General features: G+C 35.4%; 1 protein-coding gene across 2 annotated transcripts; it reads left to right on the top strand.

Annotated features, from left to right (window-relative positions):
* Positions 1 to 16: 16 nt before the first annotated feature.
* Positions 17 to 26,942, top strand: ZUP1 (zinc finger containing ubiquitin peptidase 1). 2 transcript variants are annotated; one of them, XM_007484466.3, is made up of 11 exons: positions 29 to 138; positions 2,544 to 2,894; positions 6,962 to 7,529; positions 10,320 to 10,427; positions 14,721 to 14,836; positions 19,260 to 19,428; positions 20,242 to 20,430; positions 21,538 to 21,703; positions 24,433 to 24,584; positions 25,032 to 25,252; positions 26,698 to 26,942. In XM_007484466.3, exons 3-11 carry the CDS (start codon positions 6,974 to 6,976, stop codon positions 26,743 to 26,745), a joined length of 1,725 nt encoding a protein of 574 aa, XP_007484528.2. In that variant the 5' UTR covers positions 29 to 138; positions 2,544 to 2,894; positions 6,962 to 6,973; the 3' UTR covers positions 26,746 to 26,942. The 2 variants fall into 2 exon arrangements, with proteins under 2 accessions (XP_001379586.5, XP_007484528.2); XM_001379549.5 differs by lacking the exon at positions 2,544 to 2,894 and having other exon boundaries at positions 17 to 138.
* Positions 26,943 to 27,452: the final 510 nt, after the last annotated feature.

Below are 27,452 nucleotides of genomic sequence, written 5' to 3'. Positions count from 1 at the left end.
TGCTCTCTTCCTGCCCTCCTTTCCCTTACTTTCCAATCCCTAATACATCGTTTTCAATGTGACTTTTCCAAGGTTATGCAGGATTCGGAACCCATATTCTCAGACTTCAGTCCTGCCCTCTTTCCAGTCTACTACGAGGTAATTAATCCACTTTTGATGTGTGATTTGATTGGCACCAGCTACGAGCACGTAGGTTCTTCTGAGTCACACAGCATCCCATTTGTTTTAGTTCAACAAGCAATTGAATAGAACTAGAATGTAAACAAATCTAAATTTGGAGGAAGGAGACCTGGGTTTGAGTTTTGGCCCTTTAAACTTACTTTGTAAATTCGCTGCATCTTCTCCCCTTTTCCCAAATCTTCCCCCAACAATGATGAATGCTAGGGAAAGAGGACCCACTTATATTGTTTACTTTGTTCTCAGGTACCAAGGTGGCTCTTCTCCATGATGAGGCAAATTCTTCTATCTACATCCTTGAACCTATCCACTTCCTGTTTCCCACCAGCAGATTTCTTCCACTATCATCTTCATTCACTTTTTTCAGACTCTCCCTCTATACTGAATTCTTTCTAGCAGCCTACAAATAGGCCTATATCTAACCCATGCTTTAAAAAAAAATAATTAATCCCATCATTTTAGCAATTGTCCTATAAATTCCTTAAGAATGTCATTAAATAAGCATTTCAACTTGTACTTCTTTCAATCTTTTAAATCCTCTGTAATTTTGCTTCTGACAACATTCGACTGAAACTGCTCTCTCCAAAATTACCAATAACCATTGAATGGTGAAATACATCATCTTTTTTCAGTCACCATCCTTGGCTTCTCTGCAGCCTTCCTAACTGCTGATATCTGTTCCTGGATATTCTCATTTTCTTTTTTCTAGTTCTTCAGTAAGTCATATTGCCCTTTTTTGCATGTTAGCTCATTTGATCCTCAAAAATTCTAGGAAGTATTATACCTCTTTTACAAACAAGGAAACTGAGACTAGAAGAGGCTATGTGACTTGCCTTGAGTCACACAACTAGACAATGTATGAATTCAGGTCTATCTTAATGTCAGGTCTAACATCAATCTACTGTGTCACTTTATTCCCCATCACCACTCTCCAGGACTGTTGCAATAACCTTCTAACTTATCTTCTTGCCTTTCTTTCCCATCCCTTTAAATCTACTGCCCATTCTGCTACCACACACACACACACACACACACAGATTTTCTTAAAGTGTAGGTCTGACCATGTCACCCTAACACTTTAATGAGTTTCAGTGGATCCCTATTTCAGGATCAAATGTAAAGTCCTTTGTTTGGTATCTGGCATTCTTCATCACCTGGCCCCCATGAGTAGATATGGTATTAGGCCTAGAAACAGGAAGACCTGCCAGACACAAAGGTCTGAGCTTCAGAAACAGACTATATGGCCCTGCATTAACCTCTGCTCGCTTCAATTTCCTCAACTGTAAAATGGGGATAATAGCACTTAATTGCCAAGGTAATTGTGAGAATCAAATGAGATAACATAAGCATTTAGCACTGTGTCTGGAATAAGGTGCTACATGAATGCTGATTCCCTTTCCTACTGCCTTCTATCAGAGAGTACTACCAATATATCATTACATATATCTTATTTGTATATAGTTGTTTTCCTCTTTAGACTGTGAGTTCAGAGAAAGAAGGTTCTGAGTTTTTTGTCTTTTTTCATATCACCAGTGATTAGCATAGTGCCTATTTGACCTTGGGTACCCCATTTAACCTTTCTGGGACTGGCCTGTTTCCTCATCTGTAAAATAGGAAAAGTTATATTCACTTGGCAGGCTGTCTGTGAAGACATGTATCTTGTTTTAAAAGCCTCTACAAAAATAATTGTTCATAGCTTTAAAGATGGCTTAAAGGCCTTATAGTTGAACTTCTGCTCATGTTACAGATGAGGAAACTAAGAACCCAAAAAGTTAATTGGCTTTTTTTTAAAGGGGTAAGAGGCAGAATTTTAACCCAGATCTTCCTGGTTCCAAGTGCAGCACTTATATACACATATAACATTTTGCACCATACATATCATTTGTATATATATGCCAGTTTTAATTATTAAATTATTTCTTAGGGTTGTTGTGGTAATCAAAAAAGGTAATATATAGAAAATGCTATGTAAGTAGATATTATTATAGTATTAAGGAAATAATAATAGTGACTTCCCAGTGCTTTGCAAACCTTAAACTTCTGTATTGGATTGAGCACTTGTTTGAGCTGGGAGATAGGTTTTTTTTTTTAATATTCCAAAGAAAATAAACAGGTTTTTGTACCCTAAAACAATTACTTTTCTTCCCTTACTACTAATAAAAACATAACATCTCTGAAATACTTTATAGACAGAAGAATGTGGTTGTGAGAGACTTGCGGTTGCTTATTTGTTCTGGAGAGCTTCCCACCAGGTCACCCAATAGACAGTGCGAGACATTTCCTCCTCTTTGTGGGAAGAAAACCTACTCAGCCAGTCCTGGCTGGGAATCCTTCCAACTCAAGTATTCATCTCTGCCTTGGTTTAGTTTCAGTACGAGTCCAAACGAAGACTTCAAATCCCAGCATGCAGCGCAGTGGAGGGGGGGGACAGGAAGTGGCTGAGAGTATAATCTGCACAGTGAAGAAAGGAGGGCAATTTAAAAATCGAGGAGCCTTCAAGGTCTTTCAAAACGGTCCCTGGGAGCCACGTCCTGATTCACACTCCTAGGGGCCAGTGTCCAGTGTCCAGTTTAAGGTTACCCTTCCCCGCAGTCGAAGATTCGAGAAGGGCGGAAGTCGCAAGGTTGAGGCTTTTTAGGATAACGCGCTTGCGCAGCCTTCCCCTGTGAAGAGGACACGGTGAATGGAGAGAATCTTCTGCTGCTGCTGCTGGTCAGGTACCTGTAGCCCAGGGGTGGAGGGGTGGGGAGTCACCTCCGGCGTTCCAAGTGGCTGTGGACCATAAGAAAAGCCGAGCTAGGATGCTGGGCCTACGTTTTGAGGCTGTCCAGGGCCCTCTTTTCTGTGCGTTGTTTCAGGTTTCGTACAGTACTACCAACACCAGCCTGGGGCCCTGGGCGAACGTACGGTTTTGGCCCCAAGGCCGGAGGGAGGGATGCAGGCCCCGCTGGCCTCCATTGCTTTTTCTTTCCTAAAGATGGGGAGCCGGGAGGGAACTCGCCCTTGCTAAAGGTGACTTAATTGCTCACCGAAAGCCCACTTAGGGAACCCAGGTCAGACCACCTGCCCTCTGTGTAACTCAAACAGATCATCTCACCTTTCTGAGCCTCAGGGGCATGGTTGGTAAAATGGGTATCCCATAATCGTGAGGTTCTGTGCTCCGAGATGCAATAAAGAAAAAACAAGTTGTTTCCTTGAAGGAGTTTCGATTCTCCCCGAGGAAGACAAAATAGATTCAGAGTTTTAGACCTGAAAGAGACTTAAAAGGCTCACACATCCCCAACCCCACACGTTTTATCGTTGAAGAAACTAAGGAATATAGACATGAAGTGCTTTGCCAAAAGATAGTAGTGAGTGGCAGCTCCAGGACTTGTTCCTGGGCTCTCCACTTCTAGGTGCAGAGATCTCCTTTGTTGGTAAATATTTGCCCGATAATTGAAGGAAGAAGAAAACTGGTAACATTCTGGGAGAGGGTGGATGTCAGAAAGGCCAATTGAAAGAAGTTGTCCTGGGACCTAAGATTTGTAGTAAATCTGACTATAAGTATTGTACCTCAGTGTAAACTCTGGTCATTCCATTCTCCACCTTCCTCCCTTAAATAAGATACTACCTTCTAGCCACCTCTCTTCCCTTGAGACTCAGCTTCCTTCTAGGATCTGGCACTCCCCAGCCTTCCCCACCTCCAATTACTTTTAGTTACTTCTCTGGGTGCACTTTAATAAAGTGTTAGTTCCCTAATGACTGGGATTGATTCGTTTTTTGTTTTTGTCTCTCCTATGCCTGGCATATAGTATGCACTGAATGAGTTGAATGGATTAACTCTTTGGATCCCAGTGGGACTCCTGCTTGCATAAATGCCTGCCATTTTCCACACCTCTCTTAAATTCGGCAAAATAAAGTGAGCATGGTTACTTAGGGCACCTGAGACCAAAGAGTTTTCTCCAAATGAAAACAATATTACTTTGTTTTAGAGGCCCCTAAGTCACATGAAATAGCCTGAAAGTTTTGGAGGCATGTTTATTTTCAGTGTCTTATTTAATATTTGAAAGCTCCACTATCAAGTTAATGTTAAATGTAGGGCTCAGACAGTTACATAGTAGCATCTCCAGATCTTTGTGAGTTGTGCATTTTGTTATTGTGACTTATTTAGCGCTCTGAAGAGGATTTTCTTCACCTGAAATTTTGCTAAATATATATCTATAATATAAATTTTATATATATAATATATATAAAATCTTGGCATTTTAAAACATGTCAATAACAGTCTTTTTAGGTCCGTATCTAACTCTACTAAAGCTCCCTTCCATTACCACAGGGTAGCATGAAAGTATTGTAGGCTAATGTAATTGTGTGGATAATCCAGGGACCTTATATGACTTGTCTGAAGACTACCTTAACCAAATTTAGAAATTTACTTCACTAGGTTGGCCACAGGCTGATAAGACATTTTGGGCACAGTAACTCTAGGTGACTATCTTCTAAACTGAAAAGGAGTTGAAGTAGCATAAAAGGTTTAAAAAGTTCCCAAGCAGAAACATTTCCACATGGAAGAGAAGAAACAGTGTAAAACACTTGAAAATAAAAATCAGTTTAAATAGAAAATGAACAAAAGAATTGGTATTATGAAACATGTGAAATTAAAGTACCAAAAGCTAGGGAGATAGAAAAAGAAAAGGCCCAAGAGCTTTTTAAATGTCTTTTTATATATCACATTTTAAATGATTAAGCAAGAATCAACACTAACAAGATATACATAAGATCAGACACTTCTGAAATCAAGATGTACCAGATCCTAGAAAATCATTAAAACTGCCAGAATATTGTTTTGACTATATCTCTAAATGGTTTAGAAGGATGTTTAAGAATAGCAGACAGTGAGTGAGGAGAAAGACAAGAAGAGCTTAGAAACAAAGTAATCCTAAAGTGGAACTCCTATTTGTGATAAATGGGAAGTGCAAATTAAACTTACTATTTAAATGATAAAGAAACCTTAAAAATGATTTTGTTGTTTGAATTAATAAGAATTGAAAGATGAACTATATTCCCTTCTGATAGAATATAAAGAAAAAGAGGTACTAATCATAGTAAAGTAAAATTAAGTAGAATAAAATCTCTAATAACATCAACTATGCAGAGAACATTTTTTGTCCGTCAAGCAATTGGAAGATGGTTTTGATTTTACAAGCTAAGAGGATTTTGTATAACAAAAAACTACTTGAATGAAAAACAGATGAAGAAAATAATTTGTAAGTACAGAAAATAAATCAGAACCTATAAGGAAAAATACATACCTTTCATTCTAATACCTTCCAATGAAGTAGTAGTGAACATGAACAGTTCTCAAGGTGGAAATAAAACTAATAATAACTAAACAGGTTTTTTTTGACCACTTGTAATTAGTATCAAGTAAGACATAAAACAGAGAAATATTTTCCCAATGTTGTTTGACACGGTTGTAATATAGGAGCAGAATGGGGTCCCTCACACTCTCACTGGGGAACTAGAGAGAGAGGTGTAAAGGAGCTAGAGAAATGGAGAGGAAAGAAATTGATCTTTCTCTCTTCTTCCCTTGGGGAATGTAGCAAAAACTGCCTTCTAGAGGGACATAATATGTCTCCTCTCTTACACAATGTTATTTGCCACTGTCTAGGACTATTCCCATCTCAACATCTAAGTGGAAGAGGAGTCTTCCAAATGATTCTCTTTGTGGGTACTATACTGATTTCATCAAGTAATCATTGTAGAAAATTGGATAACTTTGTAAATGAAGTCCATAATTATTCAGAACTGTTCAACATAACTGTCTTGGGTAAGGGAAAAAGCTTGGATAAAGAATGCCTGTTGTCCACACTAGGACATACATTTGAGCCTGTAGAACTGGCCTGTCCACATTTATCTTGGATAATCACTACAGATAAACAATGAACTAGGAAGAGGAGAGAGGGTTTGACTGCTTTCAGGAAATTATACATTGCTTTTTTTTTTTTTATCTCAAGAGGCTCCTTGAAATTTAATATCTTTTTTTCTAGTTATACAATATGACTGCAAATCATGGAATACCAACCTCTAAGGAATCAAAATTTGAGGTCATTAAACATGTAATAAAAGTATGGTAGCTAGGTGAATAGAGCTGAATGGCCTGGAGTCAAGAAAACTCATCTTCTGGTGTTCAAATCTGGCCTAAGATGTGTTTATTAGTGTGTGATTTGGGGCAGGTCACTTAATCCTATTTGCCTCAGTTTCCTCATCTATAAAATGTGCTGGAGAAGGAAATGACAAACAACTAAAGTGCCTTTGCCAAGAAAGCCCCAAATGAGATCACGAAGAGTTGGATATGACTGAAAAACAACTGAAAAGGTGTGAATAAGCTACACTTTTGAGCAAGATAGCAAGTTAATTCAGATAATTCATCAAAGAATAATATAGTGCCATATAATTATAAATATCAGTATGATGATATAAAATCTTGAAAGTGATACAAATAAATTTCATTGGCTTGATAACGATATGTACATTAAACACAAGTATAAATAAAAGACGAAACAAAGCTAGAAGTAGAGGAAATTGAAGTGAACACAGAAAGGAACACCAAATTGAGTAAAACATTTTTGCAGTGTGTATGATTTGTTTAGCTTACTTGCATATTTTATTACATTTAATTGTTAATATAGAACCATCAGGATCTCCCATCTGTGTGAGGATTGCTTACATCTAGAACATTAAAAGACCTTGAAGTATGAGTAATATTTTCTAATTAGAAGTAATGATGTGTTTTCACTTCTAGGTTTCTGTAATAATGTTTACCTGTGATATTTGTGGAGAAATAGTAGCCTCTGAACAAGACATGAAGACTCATCTTCTTTTGACTCATATGGAAAATGAAGTTGTCTGTCCTTTTTGCAAATTATCTGGTGTGAATTATGATGAAATGTGTTTCCATATTGAAGCAGCTCATTTTGAACAAAATGAAAATGAAAGAGTCATGGAAAAAGTTAATCAAGTACAATGTCGAACTCCTGATAGAAAAACTGAAAAAGAAAACTCTCATCATTATAGAATGGAAGTTAGTGAAGATGTTTATTCTGCTTGTGCATCAAATGATCTGAAATTTACAGATCACAGTCACTCTAAGGATACTTCTTTAAAGCGTAAAGCCTTTCATTCAGAGAATTTGACTGAACTGAGAGAGTTACAAGAAAATAGATTGAATCTGTATGACTTAACTGAAATAAATAAATCACTGTCCAGTATTCCAGAATGCCCATTCTGTGGGAAAATAGAACCATGTAATGAAGATTTGGAAACACATGTGAAAACAAAGCATGCCAATCTTTTAGACACTCCAGCAGAAGGTAGAGTATGCATTTTGTTGTATGAAAAGCTCCAACCATTTCTAATTTATGAACCATTTATACTTAAATGGTTAATTTTTATAATAGGAACTGGACCTGGTGTTTCCCTAGCATAGAATACTCCTTCCAACAGCAGTTTAATACTTTCTTTGCAATTTATAGGCTTAGAGATTTGCCTAGGGTACAAAGGTCAGGTCACTTGCCCAGGGTCATATAACCAGTGTTTGTCAGAGGCATGACTTGAACTGAGGTTTTATTGGTTCCAAGGTTGATTCTCCACTATACCTCTCTACCTTAATCAATGTGTACTTACAAATAATAGCTCATATATACTTAACATTTTATATATACTTTCCTGTGAATAGCCTTGTGAGGAAGGTAGGACAGTTATTATTCACATTTTACAGATGAGAAATTTACCTTTGAAGAATTTACTTAGCCAGCCATACAGTTCCATTTAAGTCATTGTTTATTTAGCATCTACTATGTTAAAGGCATTATGGGCTAATTTTGGATAAAGACAAAAAACAAAAGAGCCATTTCTCTTTAGGTGCTTATACTTATGGATCTTTTTATCCTGTGTCCAGTGTACCATTAAATTGGAACTTGGAAAAAAACTCATGAAGGCCTATTCAAGCCACAGTGACTTGGTCAAGTCACTTTATTTTTGGACCTCTGTTTCTTCATCCTACAGACTTTGGAGTAGTGTGCTATATAGATTCTGGTCTAGATTCCTAAAGAGTGCAGCATGATTTTTTGTAATGAGAAATTAAGTATTAGAAAACAGTATTATTGCAAGTTTTCTTTTTTTATTATTATTTTCTTTACCAATTACATATAAAAAATCTCCACATAAGTTTTCCTAAGTTATATGATTGAACTTATCACTCACCCTCCTCTCCCTTGCCTTCTCCCTCCCAGTGTTGATAGGCAATTCAATCTGAATTATACATGTATTATCATTATTGCAAGTTTTCAATGTTGTATAAATATCATAAAGGAACAATGGAATATAGCCACTATAATATTGTTTCTGTTGGAAATGCTTATTAAGTTTAAACTCTACTTAGGCTTCTCTGGTAAAAGAACAATCTATCATAAGAGTAAACAGGTGCTACTTTTTTACTTTCTTCTCCCCTTCATTTCCCTCCTTTGTTAATTTTATAGGAAAGGAACACCAAAAAAGTTATTCCTGTATCAAGGCCTACCTGCTTTAATGTAGTTTGTTTAGCTAATCATGTGGAAGAATTAAGAAAAACAAACCTTTTTGAGGTTTTATTTCATTATTTTAAAAGACATTGAACAAGCATTAAGTACCTTCTATTTACAAGTTATTGTGCTAGGTGCTGGGGAATATGCAAAATTTAATTTAAGACATATAGAGAAACAACATAAAATTATTGGAAAGCTAGGGAAGGGCTAGATTATGAAGAGCTTGAATTCCAGGGGAAAGAGTTTGAATTTTACTTGGTAGAAAGTAAGGAGTCCCTGAAGATTTTTGAGAAAATAAGTTATTTGATTAGGTCTACTATGTGAATGATTATTAAAACCTTGATAGTCAAATCAGTTGGAAAAGGTAAAGAACAGGTGGTGTTACTGACTTAGAGATCTCATTGAACTTTCCTGAAGCTTAAAGGTATTGCTTCACCTACTACTGGAAAAAGGTGGCCAGTAGAGAAGAAAAGAAAACAGCCACTCTTTAATTCAGCAAGTTCTCAAAGTATAATTCAAAACCTCACTCAGAATCCTTTTCAGGGGGGGTCTGTGAACTCAGTGACAAAGGAGTTAGACATTTTAAGACATTATTTGCTTATTCAAATACTCTTTCCTGTGTATCTATGTGAGGCTAGAATTTCTTTACCTAAAACAATATATCACAACAGATTAAAGAAGCAGATAAGATTTTAGCTATCTGCTATTAAGTAAGACATTGAAAAGAGATTTGCAAAAATATATAAAATAATGCAACTCTTCTCACTTGTTTTTTTAAAAAATAGTTTTCATAAAAGGTTATTTATATGAACATAACATCTTTTTATTAATATTTTAAAATATATCAGTTTTAATTCCTAATATGATACATATCAATAGATTTAAACCATGTAAACAAAAGCTCTTTGTGGGTCCTTAATATTTATTGAGTGTGAAGAGGCTCTGAGACCATTGCTCCAACTGTTATATCCATTTCCATTCATGTTTTTTACAACCTAATTTTTTAGAATGGATAGAATTAACTATAATCATACCCCCTTAAGAATATCATCATTTTAAGGAATCTTGAAGATAAAAATTAGCAGTGAGATTAGAGATATAAAAGGAAAACTTTGTAAGTTTAGTGTCTGACATAAAAAAATTTGAGGGCGTACCCAGTAGTGGAGGAGTATCAAAAGTCTCAAATGTCACATATGAAAATTGAAAAATAGACCAATATTTTTTGGTAGATGGGAGCCCATTGACTTTTAAAGAAGTTTCAATAGAGGAGGTAGAATCTGTGTTGCGAGGGCTAGTGAAGTATGTGTGTCTAGATAACACTATAAATTTTAAAGCCCTATTTATTTCCCCAGTTTTATTTTTAACCCATGGCCTAATAATCTGCATAAACAGCATGTAAAACAAGTAGAAATTAATTTATTTAAAATAATCATCAGTTTGCCTAAGGAGAGAAAATAGCTATATGGCTTATGTATGAGTAGGGCAATGGACCCTAACAACTATATAATGGACCCTAATGAGTAGTTGTGGGGGGGAAAACAAAACAAAACAGAACTATCTTGATTTATGTTTATACAGGTCGAAATCAGCCATTCTATGAATGCCCAATATGTGGTCTTATCTGCACAAATTATCAGATTCTACATGAACATATTGATTTACATTTAGAAGAAAGTCATTTTGAAGGTGAGTTGAAAAGTGAAAATGTTGATAATTTCTAAGAAATCTCTTTGTAACCTTGTAAATATTTCATTTGAATTTCACAGAGTAAAACCAATTTTAGGGAAGAAAATTAATGACTCATACCAGTAATCAGAAAAGATTCTCATTGTTTCCCTCTTCCTTATTTTCCCATTTCCCATTATTTGCTAAGTCTTCTCAATTTTACCTCCACACCCTATCTTCAATCTCTTCCCTTCTCCAATTTATCTTCGACATAGCTACCAAAATAATCTTCCTAAAGCATAAATTTGGCCATGTTACTCACATTCTCAAGAACCATTGGTAACTCCCTATTACCTTTAAAGGCTTTCCCAGGCAGTACCATGGTATTCCCTTTCATGTTCTATATGTTTCATGCAAAGAGGCCTACTTGCTATTTACCAAACTACCTGTTCCATCTTCCACCTCTGTGCTTTTGTATAGTCTGCTTTCCATGCGTAGAATGCATTTCCTCTTCACCCTTCTCTTAGAATCCCTATCTTCATTCAGATCTCAGTATTATACATCAGAATCCCTTCCTGAAGCCTGTAGTTGTTAGTATTTCTTCCTTTCTCAAATGATCATATATATGCATATGTTATATACCCTTAGGGAAATATTAGTTTGAAAACAGGCACTGTTTTTTGTTTTTGCTACTTCAGTACCTTGCTCATAATAAACAATGTGATTTTTGAATGGATTACAAAAAAAGGTTATTAAAAATCTGTATAAACAAGTAAAACATTCTAACATTGACTATATAAAAATATATCTCAATCTGCCTTTTGAGTTTTATCACTTCTCTATATAAAAATAAGTGACATTTCTTTATCTGACCTCTACAGTCATGATTGGTTATTTTTTAAATTTTATTTTGAAATTCTTGGCTTAGAATTGATTCTAAATGTTGGTTTCAAGAGAGAAAAGTAGAAAGGGCTATGCAGTTGGGGTTAAGTGACTTGTCCAGGATCGCACACCTAGGAAGTATCCACCTACCTGCCCCAATGATTCATTATTGTATACATTGTTAGGTATAAATTATTCTCCTGGTTCTATAAGTTTTCCCAGGTTTCTCTGAAACCATTCTTTTCATCATTTTTGAGGCACAATAGTGCTCCTTTATATTCATATTCTACAATTTGTTCAGCTATTCTCTAGTTGATGTGTACCCTCTTAGTTTTTAGTTTTGTTGCTAAAAATAAAAGTCTCTTACTGTAGAGGGTACCATTCTCCCTGTCCCCTAGACTTGCACATCTTGACTCCTCAACATCTTTCACCTCCATAGCCACTTTGTTGCTAACTCTTGTCAATTTTACCTTTTTTTAACATCCCTTGAATATGACCCCTTATTTCTACTGCCACCATCCTAGTATAGGCTATCATTGCCTCTTGATGGCTAACAAAGTGTTAAATGGGGGTTAAGTATGGGTTGAGTAGATTGGTTAAAAATAGACGAAGAGAAAAAAGAATTCCCTTTCATAATCCCTCTGTGATTCTTTGGGAGACTAGTCTCCCCAGTGAATCATTTAACATAACCAGATCATACCTCTAAAGATTTTCTAGCTAAAGGTGCATACCATATTGCACTTTCTAAGAGGAAACTACAACAGTTAGAGATAAGAGGGAAATAGAAGAGAGAGAGAGCAAAACAAATGTTTGCTAGGTGCATTGACAAAAAGCCAATTAGGGGGCAGTCCCCTTTGGCATAAGAGTTTACATTCAGAATAAATATGTTCAACCCCCTTCAGTTCAATCAATTACACCCCAAAGTTCGTTTTGGATCTTCTTTTTTATTGATATTATTAAAACCCTTACCTTCCATCCTGGAATCAATACCATGTATTGGTTCCAAGGCAGAAGAGTGGTAAGAGCTAGGCAATGGGGGTTAAGTGACTTGCCCAGGGTCACACAGCTGGGAAGTGTCTGAGGCCAGATTTGAACCTAGGACCTCCTGTCTTTAGGCCTAGCTCTCAATCCACTGAGCTACCCAACTGCCCCCCATTTTGGATCTTCTGATGCAGTGTAGGTTTCTTTATGGCACTTTCTCCAAACAGTTCATTTTCTAGATTCAAGGATTTATCGAGCTTCTTTTCCTGAAATTTTTCTCAAAAAAACCTTTTAAGTCTTTGGATTTTATGAAAATTATACAGACTCTTATAGTAACTTGCCAGATAGTCTGCCTTCAAAGTAATTTTCCTAAAGCGAAGGTTTGAATGTGTCACAACCAATACTCAAATTAACTGCAAGTGGGATATAAAATCATGTTTGGTATCCAAAGCTTTTCATAATCTAACTGTAATCTCCCCCTTCCCCTCCAGTCTTTGTGTACCTTACATCCCCTATAGTCTTTGATAAAGTGACACTGCCTTCCTATGCTGTCCTTCAAACAAGATCATCTCCTAACTGAGCATTTTCACTGACCTTTTTTTTTAAGCAAGAATGAATTATAAAGTCCTCATATAATGTTTGAATTTTCATTTTATTTCATGCTTTAAAATGTAATCGTTATCACATCATCCACCTGGTGATTTTTTTTTAAATTAACTGTTATATTAAAAAGCCCAGTAAAATGCTTTCCCTCTCTCCTCCCATTAGAAAAAGCATAATTTGAAAAAAATATGTATGCATATATGAAACTATGTCTATTAGTTCTTTCTCTGGAGGTGGGCATATACAAGACATTCTTCAAACAAGATTTCTTTTATTGTATATAATGTTCTCTTGCTTCTGCTTGTTTCACTCTTCATAATTTCATGTGGGTCTTTCCATGTTTTTCCAAAATTACCTGTTTATCATTTCTTATGGCACAGTAGTATTCCATCATATTCATATGCTACACCTTGTCTAGTCATTCCCCAATTTCCAGTTCTTTGCCATCACAAAGAGAGCTATTATAGATATTAGAACATATAGGTTCTTTTCCTTTTTCCCTAATCACCTTAGGAAATAACCTAATGGTGATATTGCTGTGTCAAAAAGTATACAAAGTTTTGTAACTCTTTGAGCATAATTCTAGATTGTTCTTCAAAATGGTAGGATCAGTTTACAGTTCCAGTGGTGGAGTAGTGTCCCCATTTTTCCACATCCTCTCCAGCATTTGTCATTTTGCCTTTTTATCATGTTAGCTAATCTGAATAGATGAGAGATATCTCAGAGGTTTTTTTTATTTGCATTTATCTAATCAATAATATCAGGAGTATTTTCACATATTTATAATTAACTTTGATTTATTCATCCAAAAACTATCTGTTCATGTCTTTTATTATTTATCAATTAGGGAATGGCTTATATTCTTATTGCATGGAATGTCTTCCTTCCTTATCTCCCCCTCCCATCTTCCCTGACTTCTTTTATCTCCAGCTAAAATCCTACTTTTTACAAGGAGCCTTTCCCAATTCCTCCTAATTCTAGTACCTTCACTCTATTGGTTACTTTTTGTTTATTCTGAATATAGTTTATTTGTACTGGATTGTTTGCATGTTGTCTCTCACATTAGATTGTGAGCTCTTTTGAGGGCAGACTGCCTTTTGCTTTTTTTTGCATTTCTAGCACTAAAGCACTGTACTGTGTATGGCACAGGGCTTTTAAATATTGATTATTTTTGTTCAAACTTTTTCATTTTATTTCATCACAATGAATGGTTAATTTTGTGTTTACAATTTTCTCTATTCCTTGTTTGGTCATAAACTCTCTCCGATATATAGATTCAGAAGGTAATTTCTTTCTTGTTTCTATATTAACTGTTAAACCTGTCGTGTATCCATTTGGAGCTTAACTTGAGACACAATATATATGGTGTTAGTTTGAACCAGTAGCAGTTCTTAACTTCGGTTTTATGAACTTGTTTTGTTTTTTTTTAATATTTTGATAACTATATTTTGATCAGATTTTTGTAATCCTGTATATTTTAGTCATTTTAAAGCATTATTCTGAGAATAGTTCCATAGGCTTTATCAGACAGCTGACAAAGTCTGTAGCAAAAAAATTATTAAAACACTTGGTATCTAGCAATTGCTTTAGGCAGCTTTCAGTTCTAATATACAGATTGTCAACTTATATAAGACATTCTTATTTATCATATTTCCATATATAAAGGACATCATATTATTTTGGAGGAATGTTTTGGGACTCAATGTTGCCTACAAAGCTATTTTATGTAAAGTAAATTGTAATATAATTTTATTCTGTTAATAAGATTTCATTACTGTCAAAGATATAATTTTATTATATGTTATGTTAATAACTTTATTGTTGGCCCTTTTGAAACCATACTCCCAGGGGTAAGTAAAGGCTCTAGTGACCTGGAATTGGCTCGTCAGCTCCAGCAAGAAGAAGATAGAAACAGGATGTCTGAAGGGTCAAGACAAGAAATAGAAGAATTCCAAAAATTGCAGGTATAGAGAAAATATACATAATATTTAAATTTGTATTTTTAAAATTTAGACCTTTTAAAAGTGAAATGTTTTTAATTTCTTCAAAGTACTTTAACTTGTATTACCCCTTTTAAATTCAACTTATCACGTAGGACAAGCGTAGAAGAAAACTGATACGATTAAATGTCTTGCTTGAGATTTTTTTTTTTTAAACCCTTACCTTCCGTCTTGGAGTCAATACTATGTATTGACTCCAAGACAGAAGAGTGGTATGGGCTAGGCAATGGGGATCAAGTGACTTGCCCAGGGTCACACAGCTGGGAAGTGTCTGAGGCCAGATTTAAACCTAGGACCTCCTGTCTCTAGGCTTGGCTCTCAATCCACTGAGCTACCCAGCTGCCCCCTTGAGATTTTAATTGGTGGCACAGCTTGTTCAAAAATGTAGACTTCCTGATAGATACTTCTTTGTTTTGTGTTCCCCACCCCCCACCATGTGAATTATTATTTAAAATATTACTAAGGAACATTTCTAGTGAAAAATACTTTTTTTAAACTTTGATTTTTGAATAATGTGCCAGTCAAAGATAAAATTGGAACAGTTATTCATTTTAACTGCTTATTTCAGTATGAATTTTTCAAAAGTGGTATAGTATAGTCTGTACCATTAATGCTTATAGAACATTTACAGAATTTTAATTGTATATTGGTTTGGAAAAACTTACCTCTCTTGTGATTCCTCCTTTGCAAAATAATTGACTCCTAGTACCTAAAAATCTAGGTTAGTTATTTCCTTGTTTTCCTTTCCTTATATAAGCATGCAACATTTATCAACATAGGAAGTTGCCAATTTACAAAGGGCTTCCAAATAAATTGATTGTTTAAAAATTGGAACACATTTTGCCATGGAAAGGTGTTAAGGGTGGCTAGAGCCTGAGCCCATTCTTCAAGAACTTTATGAAACCAAAATGCAGTTGTAATGCTCTTTGCAAAGAAAAAAAATAGTAAATATATTATGGATAAAGGCCTATTTCAGTTATAGTACAGTTTAATAAGACTTTGGGGCTGTCCTAATCACGCAATTGTTTCTTTGTGTCAGAAAATTATGAGGAAATAAAAGGATTAGGTAACAAGTAGTTAATTGTGGTAGTGAACTACATTGACTCCATCTTTTGATTCAATTCTAGAGTTAGCTCAGTTCCCTATTCAGGTATGGGCCTAGTCCAAATTCTATCCTTTGAGAAAAATTTATTTAGTTGTGGAAACTGGGAGAAAAGCATAATGCATAGTTTGAAACTAAACCTGCATAGCTGGGAAACTGGACCACTTGTACCTGCTGTTTAGAGACCTTTAACCAAGGACCTAGGTCAGTGATGGCAAACCTTTTAGAGATAGAATGCTGGGCCCCGCCCTCACTCCAGACCTAGTGCTGCCCCACTGCAGAGACTGAGTGCTGTGCCTAGTCCCCTAAACTCCCATTGGGCTTCTGGGCAGAGGGGCAGGTGATGAGAGAAATGTCCTCAGGGGCATGTGGAGAGGGAGGGGAGAATGGCCAAGTGCTCCTCTCCTCTCCAGCTCTGTGCCAAACTGAACTTTGCTTCCTTCAAACCTAGCTCCTCTCCAACCCTGCAGGAATCACCTTCACCACAGACTCAATAGGCTGCTATCTATGCTGCACCCTCAGGCAGCATGTGAGCCCCACTCCCTTCCCCCAGGCAGGGAAAGGAGGAAGCACTCCCCTTGGCTGTTGGGCATAGGGGCAGAGAAGTGAGAAATGTCTTCAGGCACGTGGAGAAGGGGAGGGGAACAGCTCTGCCCCAAGTCCCTCAGGCTTTCTAGTAATGAACTCTAGTGAGCAACAACAGGCATGTCCACAGAGGGGGCTCTGGTGCTATTTTTGGCACATTTGCCATAGATTTGCCATCACAGGACTAGGTTGACCAGAAATAAAATCAGATTCTAAGATTAAGATAAAGAGTTTTTTCATAATTGCACATCTCAACCCAAACAGTTTACCTGAAAATTGGCTCTGTTCTGATCAGTTAGTTGTTTCCATGTTCCCTTGGTTATTTACAGCCACTTTGGAAAGAGTGGGGCACTTCTTTTCTTGAATTCAGGAAATTATACCTATTCCCTTCCCCTCTACCAACTTAGAAAAATCTCTAATCTTTCATCTGGTTTGTATTGTCTCCTTTTAATTAATTGGTCATAGCTGATTATTTTTAAGGTATAAAAGTCTTTTATTTCGGGTCCAGCTCAAAATCAAGAAAGGAGCCTATTTGTTAAGCAGTTGACATGCATTACTTCATAAATCAATATTTTGGAGGATCAAAATTTGTTTCCTCATTCATTTCATCATTTGCTGGCTACATTTAGGAAAGTAAAGAATCCCCAAGGTATCCTTTCCATCAGAATCTGGAAAGCTATATGATATAGAAGAGAAAGTATTTGGGAAAAAGTCTTGGTACAAACTCTGCTTCCTACACTTAGCAGCATTGTGATTCCAATCAAGTCACTTCATCTCTCTGAGCCTTAGTTTTCTTGTCTATAAAATAAGAAGAGTTGATCTAGAAAAACAGCTCTCAAATTTTTTCGTCACAGGACGAATTATTTATTTCTGAAGTGATCAGAAACTGAGGAATCCTGAGATTATAAAGATATAGTCTGGCTGAACAAATTGTGGTATATGTTGGTGATGGAATACTATTGTGCTAAAAGGAATAATAAAGTGGAGGAATTCCATGGAGACTGGAACAACCTCCAGGAAGTGATGCAGAGCGAGAGGAGCAGAACCAGGAAAACATTGTACACAGAGACTGATACACTGTGGTACAATCGAATGTAATGGAATTCTCCATTAGTGTCAATGCAATGTCCCTGAACAATCTGCCGAGATTGAGGAGAAAAAATACTATCCACAAGCAGAGGACAAACTGGGAGTAAAAACACCGAGGAAAAGCAACTGCTTGACTACAGGGGTTGAGGGGACATGTCTGAGGAGAAACTCTAAATGAACACTCTAATGCAAATATCAACAACATGGAAATGGGTTCGAATCAAGAACACATGTGATACCCAGTGGAATCGCGTGTCGGCTAATGGGGGGGGTGGGGGGTGGGAATGATCTTTGTCTCCAATGAATAATGTTTGGAAAGGACCAAATAAAAAATGTAAAAAAAAAGATAGAGTCAAAAGTAATCCTGATAACAAAGGTTTAAGGGACAGTTAAAGCAAGATATAATTGCAAAAGCAATTTTCTTGTTATAATCATTTTGAAATTCATAGGATTGATATGTACTGAAACCTTCAATATAAGAAATAATTTGGGGATCTATTAAATTAAATCCAACAAGTAAGAAACCAGATTGAATTGGCTTTCTCAAAATAGCCAAACTTTACATATCCACTATGCCAACATTTCTCTTATCTACATTACACACAGCCACAGGAAAGGGATCCTATAGATAGGGTACAATAAAAGGAAGAAGTTCAACTCATAACTTGCTACATTTTTATAATCGGCAAAATTAGATATGAACATCCTTTCCCAAAAATCGTCTTTGTGTATTCTGCTCTACGCTTTCTGCTTTTCTTTCTCCCTTGCTCTATGTTTTTGTGTCCTTGGCTTCCCTCTAGAGATTAAAAACCCATGTCTGTCTATGTTGTACTAGATGCAACATGAATCCAACAAGCTTTTGTTTATGTTTATATTTTACCTATTGCTTGGAAATGCAATAGGTAAAATTCCATGATAAAACATAGTTAACAGAGTTTAAGTAACCATTTGATATCATTTTAAAATGTCAGATTTGGAAAATCATTTTCCTAAAACCATTCCATCCTTTTTCAACTATTTCTCCATCTGGTCAAAAGTAAACTCAAAGAGAAACCTTGGAATCATCAGACTTCTACTCTTCCCCACCACTCTTATCCAGTCAATTACTAGTCTTCATAGCATCTCTTGAACCCTTTCTTCTCCCCATTCAGAAGGTCCCAACCTAACATAGGTCTTCATCTCCTCTAACATCTGCCAAAGTGATATTCTCAAAGCACAGTGCAGACCATTCATTCTGCTGCTTAAGAGATTTTATTGATTCTCTTATTCTAAAGGGATAAAATATAAACTCATATGGCTGGTTTCTAAAGCCCTTTACAATCTGGTTCCAACCTATCCTAAACCAGGTTCTTTGCATTATGGACCACTTTCACAGTCTGACAAAACCTACAAACTTCTTAGGATATTTTTTAATGTATAAAAAAACACAGGATTACAAAAGAAACCAATTATATTGAAATACAGTTATTAAGATATTTTTTAAAAGCACATTTCATTGACCCAAGGTTTGAATCCCTATTTTAGACTGATTTTTATTTGATCCATCTGCTTTCAACCCATGTTGACCTAGATGGACCAAATAATTAAGCTATCCATTTTTATTTCCAATAGAAACAATATGGTTTAGATGGTTCTGGAGGTTATAAACAACAGCAACTGAGAAATATGGAAATTGAAGTACGTAGAGGAAGGATGCAGCCAATTGAGTTTCATAAAAGAAAAGCTGATATGCTGGAATCATTAGCTTTTGGCATAGATGATGGCAAAACAAGGACTTCTGGTGAGTTTTTAGATCCTATTTCAGAAGATTACTGTGGAGTAAAATTTTTGGACCACCCTAAAAATGTTACTCATAATTATCTTCTTGTTTGATTAGCTACCTTTACTTGGATAGGTTTAATAAATAATAAGATTGTGATAAGTCTGCTTTTAAAATTATCCTGGCAGCATTTGTTTCAATAACTCGCTTGTGGTGTTTTAATTCACAGCACAAAGCACCTTTTTTGCTATTTTGAGAAGTAAACGGTTTTCATATTGTAATAAAGCCTTTTTTAAAAGTAATTATATGAATAGTAATTGTATTAGCCATTACTTTAAATTTCTCTGTTTGGGACCTTGAAAATGCTATTTATCTTATTTATTTATTTATTTGTTTGTTTTTAGCTTTATTTTTTTTTTAACCCTTACCTTCCATCTTGGAATCAATACTCTGTATTGGTTCCAAGGCAGAAGAGTGGTATGGGCTAGGTAATGGGGGGTTAAGTAACTTGCCCAGGGACACACAGCTAGGAAGTGTCTGAGGTCATATTTGAACACAGGACCTCCTATCTCTGGGCCTGATTCTCAATCCACTGAGCTACCTAGCTGCCCCCAATGTGGAGCTGAATTCTATTTGTCTCTTCTGTGTATTACCTCCCTAACCTTATTCTTTCTTTGTAGTTTTCTAAAATTTGTGGTTAATGTCTTGTACTTGTATCTCATTTAGTTATGCCAGTAGTTGGTGTTCAACCACTTGGTTTGATTTCTTCTTTTTAAAGAAACTGCTGTAGAGTACTATTATTTAGCCAGCTCATATAATTCCCTTCTATTTTAGGAATAATTGAATCCCTCCATAGGCATTATCAGAATGAAGCCAGAGAAGTGAGGCGAGTGTGGCTTTCCACAGGAGTAGATCATTTTTATTCATCTTTAGGAGACAAAGGTTGGGGTTGTGGCTACAGAAATTTCCAAATGCTACTTTCATCTCTGTTGCGAAATGATTCTTACAAGGACTGCTTGAAAGGTAAGCGAAATTTTGTTTGCTTTTCTGAACCTATCATCTACTCAAGCACATGTGAAGTATATGTTAATTAGTAGGCATTTAGTGGCTTAGCAAAAGATTTGCACAAATAATTTATCACATTGAGGTTTTCAGAAGGATCAAAAACTGAAGACAGATATGAGCACAATGTTTTCTTCCAAACATTTCTAAGAAGACTAAACAAACCATCTTTGCCATGAAAGTGCTAACATCCTTAAATGAGTTTGTGAGATAAAGTAGCATAAAAATGATTTCCTATTTATATACAGAATAAAGGTCATCTCTGACATAGTGATTTTTCATCAAGTTTTGTCACATCCAGGAGGTTCTCGTACAGTAGTTAGTAAGGATGTGTATTTTCTGTTGCTTTCAATCCCAAATTTATGCTTTGAGTTCTTTGTATATTATAATTGGTTAGAGGAATAGAGTATAGAAAAGGAGAAAAATGAAAGGGTTGGAGAAAGTATGGTTAATTGGTTGGCTTACTTTGCAAATTTATTTGTTGCTGTGGTGTTGACCAAGGTCTGAGAAATGTTCTTACCTGAATTTCCCAAAGACCAAAAGCCTATTCTGCCACCCTGAAGGTCATTATTTATACATTTATAGTTTCCTGGGAATTAAGGTAAAGAGCTTGAGTGGCTAAGTAATCAAAAAAGTTCCATAAAGTTTGTTTATAGCCTCAATTTCTTCCCAAGTCAGGCTCCACATTTTAAAGTGTGCTATCTATAGATATAATCAGTTTAACTGCATTTAGTGCTTCTTTACTCTTTTGAGGTATCTTACATCAATTAGATCAGTATAGGGCCTGTAATATGCTTTTATTACAAATCTTAAGTATTTGTGTATAGAAAAGGAAATGACATGAGAAGTCAGAATTGGGATAGACTTAGTTTTGGGGTATGTAATTGTACAAAAGTACAATTATACTTTTGAAATTTTAACTGCCCCAGATGTTTATCATTCATTTCATCCCAATTGAAATGCTTATATTTTATAAGTGATTTAAAAGCAACAAAGTAGAATATTTTTACTCAGTCATTTGTAATGTCTTTGTTTATAATATGTGGTACATTATTGACATAATTTCAGATATATCAATTCCCTGTATTCCAAAAATTCAGTCCATGATTGAAGATGCTTGGAAAGAAGGGTTTGATCCTCAGGGTGCCTCTCAACTCAACAACAGGTTACAAGGAACAAAAGCCTGGATTGGAGCATGTGAAATATATTCATTATTAACTTCTCTCAGGCTAAAGTAGGTATCTTTTAAGAAAAATTCGTGGACTTGCTTGTTTTTTTATTTACTATTTCTTTTTTTTTTAAACCCTTACCTTCTGTCTTGGAGTCAATAGGCAGAAGAGTGGTAATAGGCAATGGGGATCAAGTGACTTGCCCAGGGTCACACAGCTGGGAAGTGTCTGAGGCCAGATTTGAACCTAGGACCTTCCGTCTCTAGGCCTGGCTCTCAATACTCTGAGCTACCCAGCTGCCCCCCATTGTTTTTGTTTTACTTTTTTGGTAATTCAACTCATTTTTAAATCATTTTTGTCATTGATATTACAAAGGAACCTAATTCTTAAGTTATTAATTGATAAGATGTTCACTTTTATAGTACATATTTAGGTCATATTTGTTTTAAATTTAGCTAAATTTAAATGACAGTCTGTCAGATTATATTTGTTGTTAGTCTTTACCTTAACTCTCTATACATAATAAGTATTCACCATAACATGCAACCAAACATTTTGGAAGGAGAGGAATATTTTTCTTTAAATATTTTTTAGATAACTTCTCTCTTAGTTTTGCTGTCAGTGATTTTGTACCACTTATTTCAATAAGAGATTATGAGTATAAATTGATTTGGAGTCATTTGAATGGCAGCTCTGCTTCTTGAATTATATTATGAGCAATACTAAAAAATGAAATTTTTTAAAATAGCAAGTATGTTCCAAACAATTAAATTTAAATTTCCAAGTTCAAAAGACAAAATATTTACTTTGCTGTGATTCTTTTTTCACTTCCAAATAATTTGTGTTGAAGGAAGATCATTTATTTATAAAACCATTGATTAATAATTCAATAATCTGTTAATAGATTGTCAATATTAAATTTGTTTATGCTACCTACTATTAACCTTTTATTTTATAGCCTTAGATTTTATTTCTTTTCTGGAAGAATTTGAAGAGAAGATTGGGTTATATATGAGTGTCTTAATATATGATAGTGATATTAATTGTAATTGTTAATGGGCTTCCATGTAGGCATTGAAATTTTTTATAATGTTTATAATAAATTTTTTACAAAGTTTTATTTAAGTGTTGGTAGTTTGACTTCTCTTACATGGAGAGAATATTAGTTAAAACATAGACCAGATTCTAGGTATGGCCTACAATAATTTCACAACTCTTAACTACTTGTGTCCTTTTGCTGTCACTCTTGTTGCAATTTTAGTTTGTGGCAGTATGGTCACTTGTACTTGATAGCCAAATTGAGAAAATAAAAATTAATTATCTGACCCAAACATTCAAAGAACATAGAAGTTAAGCCACATCCTACACGCTACATAGATTATTTATACAATGCTTTACTGTGACAACTAGATGGAAGTCAGGAAGATCCAACTTCAAATCTGGCCTCAGATACTTACTGGCTGTGTGACTTTGGAAAAGTCACTTAACCTCAGTCTTAATCTTGTAAGGGGTAAATTTAGGGGGTTTTGACTGAAATATAAATTTATTTGGTCGCCATGGATTAATTCAAATCCCAATAAAAATACTCAACTCACTTTGGGATTTTTATGGTGGTTTAATTAATATAGAGGGAAGAAATTAAGAAGAAAAGAGAGGGAAAAGGGTATAAGATTTCTCCGGCCTAGCCTGAGCCAAGGGTAGTTCAGAGACCTTCCAGCCATGAGACCTCCTCCTAGATGAGGGACCTTTTAGGAAAGGTAAAGGGGAAAAAAAATCAGCCTAAACTCCAAGAGAGCTCAGGGAAGATGCCTCACCTGAACTAAGCTACTAAGCTTCTCCCAGTATTGTATCAAGGACGCTCACTGCCAAACCTGGACAATAGCTGCAGCGATGCCAAGATGCCAAGATGCTCAGCACGCTACCACCAGCCACCTCTCCTTCAAAAGAGCCCGAGAGAGGAAGTGACATCAAATATATAGACCATTTTTTACAACATTCCTGCGTCTCACATTTACAAATGGTAGCTTAAGCTTGACTTAGGACAGCCTAGGAGGTCTGTCAGTTGTTTCTGATTTGTCATTTGCTAACACATGTCTGTCATAGGCCATCCTTCTCAATACTTAATCCTTAAGTAGGGGTGTAAGTTTTGTTAGACTATGCAGGGTGGAGTAAATCTAAAATTCACAATCTACTGGAGAAGGAATTGGCAAACCACTCTAATATCTTTGCCAAGAAAACCCAATGGGCAGTGTGGTCCATGGAATCTCACAAAGAGTTGGGACACAATTGAACAACCAACAACTCTTTGGTCACTTAGGGTTTGAATGAAACTTTAAAAAATTCTCTTCTTGAAGATTATATGGACATTATTTTAATTTATTATTGTTATTTTTAAATGAAAGAGTGCAAGTCATCAACATGAAAAATAGGTTAAAATCCTCCCGTATATATATCTTGTCAATATGTGACCATGGAGTAGTCACTTATCCTTTCAAAACTTCACTTTCCTCATGTGCATAATGGGGATAATAATGATTTCAGTATTAATATTACAGTTTTATTGTAGGGAAAGTTCTTTGGAAACTTTAAAGCACTGTTTAAATGTAAGTTGTTATAGACAGCTTTGCAAATGCTATTTGTTCAATGTAAATCATTTAAATATTCTCATTTTTTCTTAGAAAAACACAGGTAAATAAGAGTAAGTTTATGGATCTTTTTATTTACTAATCCTGAGTATAAATCTATTTTAATATGTTCCTTTCTGAGCATTTTTTTCCTCACTGAATTTTTTTAGGTGTCGAATTGTTGATTTTCACAAGCCTACTGGCCCTTTGGGCACACACCCTCGATTATTTGAGTGGATATTGAATTACTATTCTTCAGGCAGAGAAGGAGGTCTAAAGGTAGTATGTTCCTCCAAGCCTCCCATCTATCTACAGCATCAAGGTTAGCATTATGTTTACATTTTTGTGTGGTATTTTCTAGGATGACTTTAATGTTTTCATTATAGAGCAAAATTTTTGGTGATAGGATTGACTTATGAGTAGGTCTTCTGGACCTCCATTGTCATGATAGAAAATGCATAGATAATTGACTAATAGAAAAAAAGAGAAGCATATATGAGTGGCAGTGGAATATCATTGGCTTATAAAGGAAATGCAATGTGGTTTTTATGAGTTATATGGCATTTATTTACCATATAAATTATATAGTGCATATATGTCATATGTGCGGTATATACATGTATATGTATATACCGCGCATATGTGTAAGTAGTATAGTATATTTGGTAATGTATCGTCTAATTTTGAACAAGTAACAAAGACCATAAAACACATGTAGATTAGATATTCAATAATTGTTAACAGTTTTTTTATTTTGTTTTTATGTTAGGACACAGCCGAACTATTATTGGAATTGAAGAGAGAAAGAACAGAACCCTCTGTTTACTAATATTTGACCCAGGCTGTCCTTCTCGGGAAATGCAGAAACTATTAAAACAAGACATTGAGAGCACCAGTCTCAAACAGCTCTGGCGATTTGTGGGAAATTTGAAGCATAAGCAGTACCAGATAGTAGCTGTAGAGGGTGTACTTTCTTCAGAAGAGAAAGCTGTAAGTATCTTTAAAAAAAAAAAACAACCACTACAGTATCATATGTAAATGTTAAATTTAATGGTTGGACTTAAATTATATGGTTGTGGAAATTATTAAATCTCATGTCAGAAGTTTATTTATCAAAATAGAGGGGAAACAATAAAGTAGAGAAATGTGAGAGAGGTTAGAGAAAACACCTATACTAGTCCTCAGCCAGGAGGGCCCATAGTAAGTAACCACCAATTATCCTCCAAGATGGAAGCTAATCTCTTAGAAAACTAGGAAAGGAGTCAGCCTTTTCAATCACCAAATGAAGTAGTCCAGGAGTCAGAGTCTAAGTTGAAGTCACAATCCATGCTGCAGTCTCCAGAGAAGTTCCCTCAAGGACTATCTCCAGGAGACACTACATAAGACTCAACTTCACCAGACTGCCCCAGCCAAGGTATTTTGTGGCTTTTATGGTGGTTTCCTGTCCCTGCCCCTTTTCACAGGGGTCAATCACAGTTTCCATATTATCCAGCACTGCCCAGGGGCAATGTCTATGGGATTGACTTCTCACCTGTAAAGGTGTTAACTCTCCTACTAGGATTCACATCTCTGGATTCACACATTTCTGAGAATGTGAACTCTTAAAAGAATTCAAAGGTTTCTGGCTATTTGAGTTAGAAAAAAGGGTGGAGCTCTCCAAGTATCTTACTGGCTTTTCATTTGGCACTAAGTAGAGTGTGAATTCACTAAGTGGTTTGGGAGCTCCTCCACCTAGTTCAAGCTTGGGTTAATTCGATCAAAAAAGTAGACAAAGGAGAGTTAATCCTGTCTTCACAGTCTAGTGAGGGTTAGGGTTAATGTTAACTCAGGATAGATAATATAGTAAAGAATTCTCTTTCACACGTAAAAGGAGAAAGAGATTTATTTCTGAATAAAACAGAGACCTTAACATATGTAATCGGGATCATTGTTACCTGGACTATTGCAATAGCAGCCTTAAGCAGAGATGCCAAAGTGATTTTCCGAAAGTACTAGTCTTATCAAATCATTAGCCAACTCAGAAAACTCCAATGGTTCCCTTTTGAATCTAGGATCAAATATTATTTTCTCTTTATCTCATATTTTAATTTCTACTTTGGCAATAAATTTTATCATGTCCATAATTATCAGTAAAGAAGAACATATATACGGTTTCTAACTATACTTGGTGATGTCTGCTCAAATTTCTACTAATAAGACTTCAATATAAAAAAGGTTTGGAGATTTGTTTTAATTTATTACTCTCCTGGGGTGGGAGATAGCTGAGGGGGAGGTTGCTGCCTAGGTCCCAGAATTTAAGATTGCTGTTTCTTTTAGAAGTGCAATTTTATGAACTAGGAAGCCCCAAATATTATTTTAAATTGTAATATTGTAAATTATACATGTTCTAATAAATTTTCTTGCCTTTTAACTAATGTGTTTAATTCTCTCTTAAGGCTCGAATGAAAGCTTCCCAAATCTTTACAGCTGAGAGAATTCCTTGAAGAACTATACAGTTCCCAGATGACCTGTAACATTTCTTGAATTCAGAAATAACTCATACATGCAACTTTCAAATCCTTATATTTACTAAGCAGTCATCAGTCGAGAGGACTTTTACGGATTTTCTAACATGTCTAAATTATGTTGCTAGCTTTTCATTATTTAATAGATTTAATAAACTCTCTTTGTTACATTGAAAGAAGTTTTGTTTTCCTACCTCATATTTGTAAAAATTCCCTCGTTCATATTATAGGAAAAAGAATGGCTTAACTACACCCACAAACTGGAAATGAATTAAACAGTAACTCTGAAGATGTATTTGAACTTTTGTACTATGTTGGTAACAAAAAGCAGCAATCATCAAATCCATTTAGGACTGGAAAAATAAATAGAAAAGTAGATAAATAGATTATACTGGAAAAAGAAAAAAATCGAATGGCAACCTAGGGTTCAATAAGCCAAATCATACATTACCAAGAAAAGAACTTCCTTTCTGATAACTACTTGGAAAACCGGAAAGCCATCTGGTAGAAATTATACTTAGAGCAACATCTTACACTATTCCACAATAAGTTAAAAATGGATATATGACCTGAATATTCATGACAATACTTTTTTTTTTGATTAGAAGAGAAACAGATCACAAACCTTTCAACGTTATGGAAAAAGAAATTGATTTCTGAAAAAAAGAGAGACCTCAATGTGTAAT

The sequence above is a fragment of the Monodelphis domestica genome, chromosome 2 (genome assembly GCF_027887165.1).
Source record: "Monodelphis domestica isolate mMonDom1 chromosome 2, mMonDom1.pri, whole genome shotgun sequence".
NCBI lineage: Eukaryota > Metazoa > Chordata > Mammalia > Didelphimorphia > Didelphidae > Monodelphis > Monodelphis domestica.
This window is presented reverse-complemented; position numbering and strand designations above follow the sequence as displayed.